This window comes from Morone saxatilis, unplaced genomic scaffold (assembly GCF_004916995.1).
Source record: "Morone saxatilis isolate NCDOM2014 unplaced genomic scaffold, NCSU_SB_2.0 Contig21, whole genome shotgun sequence".
Lineage (NCBI taxonomy): Eukaryota > Metazoa > Chordata > Actinopteri > Moronidae > Morone > Morone saxatilis.
Window position 1 is genome coordinate 19,292,690 of NW_023339774.1, and position 7,237 is coordinate 19,299,926.

The window sequence follows — 7,237 nt, forward strand, 5'->3', positions numbered from 1 at the left end:
AGAGATAGATATAGATATAGAGATAGATAGATAGATAGATAGATAGATATTTTTCAATAATAATTGAAAAAAGAAGAATAAAATGAAAAATAAAACATTCTTATTAAAAGCCAGGCTCAAAAAAGGTTGGTTTTAAGATCAAAGATCTCAACAGAGCAGCTCTTCCATCAGCTTAGAGCATAAAAACTAAAAGCTTCCTCATCCTGCATTTTGGAACAACTAATAGATTTGTGCCAGAGGTGAGGTGAGGGGTCTTTCAGGTTTAAAGCATGTCAGACAAATAGGCTGGAACATGATTTTTTTTAAAGCAAGTAAGATCATTTTAAAATCATACAAGGACTCAAAGACATTGTGGTTTCGTATTGATCCAAAATAACTGCCAATAAGATGTTCTGAACTCTAACCTGTTGTACTTTCTTGTCACAATACAACTGCACTGTAGGAAACATGAATACTGTTTTTATAACAGTATAATTGCAAAAACATTGCAAGTTATTTCCAATAAAAATTCAATAAGATGATACAGTCAATGGAAAACTAAGAGGAGTAACGGAAAGTAATGAACATAATCAGGTTACGTTACTTTAATTTTGTGATACTTGGATTAGGTCACTGACTAAATGTTTTAACAGGTAATTAGTAATTGTATTGTATTACATTTTTAAAGTAACTCTCCCAACCCTGAGTACAATAAATAACAATAGTAATAAAGATAAATATCCTCATATCATGACATACTTGTGCCTGAGATATCTCAAACAGTATACCTGGACGTTAGTATTGTCCTACATTGGAGCCAGTTCACGGTCACAGGTTTACATTTAACACATATCCTCCCCCTCCCCCCTTATACAGTACATACAGAAATAGTTTTTGGGATTGAAGACTGTATACATTGACTGTATACACACGTTGAGTCAAAGTTGGGTAATAACTGCAAGGACTTTGAAATATTGCAAATATTTGCCAGCAGTATTATCCTTTAAGTAACCAGCCTGTAAGAAGGCATAATCCCTCAAGAAATCAATGACTGTATTGTTGGCCCTTTTTCTGGGCTATTGAACCCTGATCTCTGTGTAACTCTGACTTCTACTGTTCAATAACATACTGTATATACAGCATTGTGTTTTTTAAGCACAGATATGTGTTCCAAAAATCAAGACTTAACTACCACAATCTATCTGAGCGTTTTATGCCTCTTACTAGAGAGTCTAGTATACACATGACAGGAAATGGGTTTGTAAGAGCGGTGTCCTTCATGTGCACTTGATTCAGCTGTGATGTAAATTGAACAAAAAGTAAAATCCAGATGCTTTCTTTAAACTTCTTGCCTATTTCTTTGGGATGGGATGTAACAGTTTCACACCTGCTCTGTGATCTCTTTCCATATGGTGGTTGTTTGCGAGGCAATAAAGCGGCTGCTGCTGTCTTTTAATGATTATATAAAGTTTTACATTTTTGTACTAATAACTCTTCTCTTTTCATTTACAGAAAGAGCTGAGTCTACCAAGAAGAGGCAGTTTGTAAGTACCCAAATATCTGTTCAGTTGAGTGGGTTGAGAAGTTGAAAAACTGAGCACAGCATTACATAGTAGGACTGCATGATATAGTTGAAATCATTATCATGATATTAGTTTTTTTACAGTCAAATAAAATATCAAATACCAAATATATAAATAATACATTGATTTTCAGATTTCTATGAGAATGAATCCGCTTCAAAGATTGTGTGACATTAACCTGCATTATAAACTTATTTTACAGTGATTTACTAAAATAGTCACACAACTAATGTGGCACTTGTGAACCTGGACAGGTTCTTGTTGTTCTTACGGGTTTCACATATTCTGCAGTTTCTGTCACATTTTATCAATCAGTGTACTCTCAGTGACTGTGTTCAGTCAGTGTAAGTGTAAATTGATGTAAATCAGCTTCCAAATAAGCAAAATACACTTTTAGTTTGAGTTAGTAATCATACTGTGTTTTAAAGTTTTCAATATTGACGTAATCGTCCATTTTTTTTCCTTCTGGAGATGATCAAATAAAATAAGTAAAGAATTGATAAAATAAGTAAACAAGTACAAACTTTGAACTTCTTGTGTTGCTTTCAACCAAACTGACTGCTCTCTGTGAATGGTGCGTTCTGTAATCTCAACATAAAAGTTACTACTTCCTTTTAATTACTGATTACCGCCTGTCATTGGTTGGAGGTTCCTTCTTGGTTCAGTGTTGTGGCAGCTGCCAGCAGCATGTGCAATAAATATTTCTTTCTGTCTCCCATTTTCTCTGGAGACACCCTAAAGATGGCAAACAGCGGGTGTCTGGGGAGGTTAACACCCAGTACTTATTCAAATTCAAATCTGTCTCTACAAAATGTACCTTGGACTGGATATATCCAGGATATTTCTCCAGTTTCCACCTGTCTGCCTGGGGTTCATTTTGCTTACAGTTTGAGCTATATAAAGCTGTTTTAGAGTGAAACTTTTTCCACAGATTTGCATTGTTTTCCCACACTTGTACAGCAGTACAGAGTCTTTGATAATAACAGATAAAATGCAGCTTGAAGGCATATTAGACTTTCCAGACATTGATTTTGGTTTAGTTTGATGGCAGTGGAGAAAGATTTACACATGACACCTTGTTGCTCTCGCTGTCACCTCACCAGAGGGGGCACCTACTGTAATAGAGGTGAGCCATTACTAAAACGCTGCTGTGAGATCACCAACCGCACCGGTTTATATTTAGAGTGCTGGAGCCTCTGTGGACTTTGGTAACCATAGTAATGGTGTTTGGATACGACAAAGTTGATTCAAATTCATCATAACTGCAGTTTATTTAAATTGCTAATAAAAAGTGTGTTTGTCATCTAAAAAAGTCGGGATGGAGTAACACATTAGTATGTCCCATATTTTGTGAGATATATATATATACATATATATATATGTACTTCTCTTGATTGGTGTTCTGTTTGTTCTGGTGATCTCTGACTGCTGTGTCACTTATGTGCTTTATTTTATGTGTTTAGGTGAAATGTTGATATTGATGAATAGGAAAAAGCTGAAGTTGGTAACATGCAAATTGACAATGTTCATGATAGCAATGCATAATCTGGGACTGCCAGACTTTAATCACAATTAAAAAAAAGTGCAAGAATAAAGGAACTTAATTTTTTGAATTGTATCCCTGTTGGCTCAGTTTGTCAAATGCAGAGCACTGAAATCTCAGAGGTTTTCCTGTGACACAGAGCCATCTACTGAACATTTGATGTCATTAACATGCTGGCTGTTGTCAATACCGGTTAATTACCAAGGTTACCCTCTTCAATAAACTCTTTACATCGTGGCGGGGCATTTATTACTGTAATACCTTTTCCACGGTCACAAGAGTGATGGATTGTACCTTTTTTAGGTCATATGTGAAGTTGTTTTCAACATGGGTCATTCTAGTTGAGCGATTACTGGAACCTATTTATAGGTTGACCTTAATAACTGGAAGTCTTTAGCTGGGTCCAATAAAATGACTGAAAATCAATCATTTGTATGTGTTGGCACTTCAAGGGGCACTCATTGGATTATATTGGATCCTATTCCTGTTTCTGACCATCTGCACAAAAACACAGCCTGTTGCAGGTTCTGAAGGACCAAAGCTGTTGTGCTGCCCAACTAAATCAGCTGCTTTGCCATGCAACAGGATATCAAAGAGGAATTGTTGACTGCAGATTATGTTACATGGTCTTTTTATGGTGATATTCAATTTAACAGATGTTGTCAGTCATACTTCATGAACGTGATCACTGCAGATGAAGTTAGAGGTTAACTGCGTACTGAGATCTTTGAGTTGTAGCTTTAGAGATGTAGTTTTTATATCAACTGTATCTTGCATGAAATAGATGCTAGTTCTGGTTGTTTACAGCATATGTTGCTGCTGACTTGATCAGCTAATGAATGATGACTAGTCCTGCTGTTACTGTGATGGTAGGAAATTTCAAACCAAACCTATGTGTGCTGCCTTTGCGGTGAAACGGGTTTCCTTACTCATCAGCAGAATCCTTCTCTGCTTTCATAAATGACTTGAAGACCCGTCTCTACCAGTACTCACCTAACACAACTCTTGTTCCATTTGCCATGTGTTACTTTGCTCCTGCAAACACTTCCCTAATCTACTCCGATATAGTACCTAATTTCTATGTATGTCTAATATAAATGTAAAAAGTAAAAAGTAATACAGAATATATTGAAAGTATAACTTTGGTAAAGCAACAGCATCACTAAATATTTTGAGTTTCTTTCTCAAAAACTGGTTCGAATAATGTTGTATGCATTGAAAGAAAAGCATAGGCACAGTAGTGTCGCACTTTGCTAGGTGGTACTGATGATTCGGTAGATTTTTGTACCACATCGTCCTCCAACTCAGTCATCTAAATCTTAATTTTTATAAACATGGGCGTAAACATTTAAATTTTAAAGCTAAACTAATCAATATTATTTATATAAATGGATAAATTACAATGTTATGTGAGTAGTGTCACTTGTTACTGGAGTACAAGTACAAACCAAAACAGAGCTAAAAGGAGAGTGAATATTTGACTTATATTCATCAAATAGACAGAAACATGACCTCAAATGAATGCTAATGTTGCTCCTAATCTGTGGTATGGATTAATGTTTGCTAACATCTTTTCCGTGTCATAAGGCAATGTTTTGTTTACATCATGTTGCACTACAACCAAATAGCCAAAAGTCACTCAGTGCAACTTTAATAGACTCTTATTTGGCATTATAAGCCACTATTCTGTTATCCTAAAAGGGATTGGCTGTGTCATTGTAGAGCCAGAATATAACTGATAATAAGTACCAAGTTTAAGTTTTTAAGTTGCCAAACAGAGGATTTGAGCATTTGACTGCTTTCATAATGATAAAGCTTTGTTCTAAGACACACCAACAGTGTGTTATAATGTGAGTGTCTGTTGGTGTGACCTCAAATAAACAACATGGTCACAAGAAGTTACAAGAAATTGCCACCACGGAGTAGCTTTAGAAGAAGAGTCGTGGCATTAATTAAAATGTGTAAATAAAGGTTTATTTAATACTAATTCCAAACCAAGGGACAAGTAAGAAGATGGATATTTGGTGGCATATGTCTTTCTGAACCACTTTTTGTGTAACTCAAAAGCAGTCAGCCTTCAGGTGCAGAGACTAATGTGGGATCTTCATTTGTATCGAGGTAGAACTGAGTTCAAATGAATTCAAGCTGAACAATAGAAGCTCCTCTGCACACTGTGCTGTGAGTCAGTGAAAGTTTTTCTCACCCCAGGTACAGTAGCTGTCGTACATTATTATGAAAACCTTGGTGAGTCACCTACCTTCACTAAAAGCCAAAAATTACTAGCACAAAAAAAACACTTTGACAAATGGATGAATTCAGTCCAGCTTCATTGGCTTAGTTAAATATATTGTATGACATATAGTTCATACATTTCATACTCTGCTTTCTGTAAATGCTAACCTGGTTTCTAATTCATTAACTAACTTCTCTTTAGCTAGGAAATTATATAAATGTGCTTATCTCAAAGAGTACACACACCTGCGCACAGCTGATGTACCCTGTGTGCTGGTCTTTTATTATGATTTATTGAAGCTTTTAAGCTAATCCTGGTGATGGTCTTGGCTTTATACATTTTAAAATGTAATATTTTTGATGGACTGCTGAGCAGACTGGATGAGAACATGCTGAACGTTCCTCACTAACTTACTCCTGATGGTGAGATGATGTGTGTAGTGAACTGGAGTTGAGATTGCTTGGGTCAATTCTCTTTAATATTCCGATGTTGAAAAGAGAGGCTTTTGCCCCTTTCCTTCAGCTTTTCTGAAAAGTAATAACTGATGTAGTTATATATTTAATTTGGGAAGTTTAATTTAGTTAATGAAGAATGACAGACAGTTTAATGGAAAGTTTAGACAGACTGGGGCGGACTTACCTAAACATATCAAATATGTTAAATTGATTTTTATTCAGTAGTACAAAAAACTTATTTAGGCTTTAATATTAACATCCAATATTAAAGGAATAGTTTGACATTTTGGTAAATATGCTTATCGATCTTCTCATCTAACTCTTAGACAAAAAACAAATACGTGAATTACCCAAGATGTCAAAGTATTCCTTTTAAGTAGAGACAGTAACTTGAGTGTGACTTAATTTGTAGTCAAGACTATTAAGCGCCTCACTAAAACTTAATTGTCCATCATAAAGTGATAGGAATTATTTAATAGTTATGATATAACTAAAAAAAACATTATGCATGTGGAGTGGAAAGTCCCACACTACTCGTTTAATAATCCTTTAATTTAATAATTCTAACTGCCATTAACATAAAGTATTTCTGATTCTGAATTAATAGTATTTATGAATTAGTGGAATGTACAATTAAAGTGATACTGCTGTTTGTATATTGTATACTTCTAGATACATCATCATCATCATTATATTTATACTATGTCTCTTTTTGACTCCTCTTCACTCCACTGCATATTCCAAGACACATTTTAGGGCAGGGGGCATTACCCCTGCACCATGAAAACACTGGAGTTGTGTCTCAGAAGAAGGCGCCAGTACTGTTTACTGACAGGAAGTCACAGCTCAGAAGGTTTCGGTTTTTGACAAACACAGGCTCTTTACACTGTAAGAATTAGGTAGGCTTGCTGGGATTGCTAAAATGTAAGTGTTACTGGGAGCAGTGCTGGTTGTTAAACAGTCTGACAGCAGCAGGAAGTGTTGTCAAATTATCTGAAAAGGCACCTCTTTTGTCATGCAGTAGTTCATCCTTGGACAATTTCCTGCCAGCGAGTCTCATTTTGACTTATTGGGATCTGGATGGTTTGGTAATGTGGATAAAATGCATCATGGGTGATTTTACTAATGATAAGCAGTAGTCTCTAGGGTCCTTAAGTCCTTGCAGGAGCTAGGACACTCTAGTGCGTCATCATGCTTTATTACTTAGGATTTCACACTATGACAATCACACCCAACACTCATATGCCTCTCTGATTAAGCACTTAATTCATGCTTCTATGTGCCTGCCAGTTGGAGTGTTATGAACAAATTCCAATGCTAGATCAATTAGTTTTTAGCTCTTTTTCTTTATTGTTGTGTTTGTATAATTGATTACAAAAGCGATTTGAAATCAGGTGTGAGTGCACTCTGTCTTGTCGTACACTGACTGATGTGGACTGGCAGG

The 7,237-nt window shown here is 35.7% G+C and overlaps 1 protein-coding gene across 5 annotated transcripts in view; it reads left to right on the forward strand.

Moving 5' to 3' along the window:
• The window catches only part of mast4 (microtubule associated serine/threonine kinase family member 4), a 97,818-nt gene that overhangs the window by 45,541 nt on the left and 45,040 nt on the right, over positions 1-7,237 (forward strand). For all 5 annotated transcript variants that reach the window (XM_035667661.1, XM_035667662.1, XM_035667663.1 and 2 more), the window contains one exon: positions 1,492-1,523. In XM_035667661.1, coding sequence (XP_035523554.1) covers positions 1,492-1,523 — 32 coding nt within the window. The remainder of the gene's footprint in view (positions 1-1,491; positions 1,524-7,237) is intronic.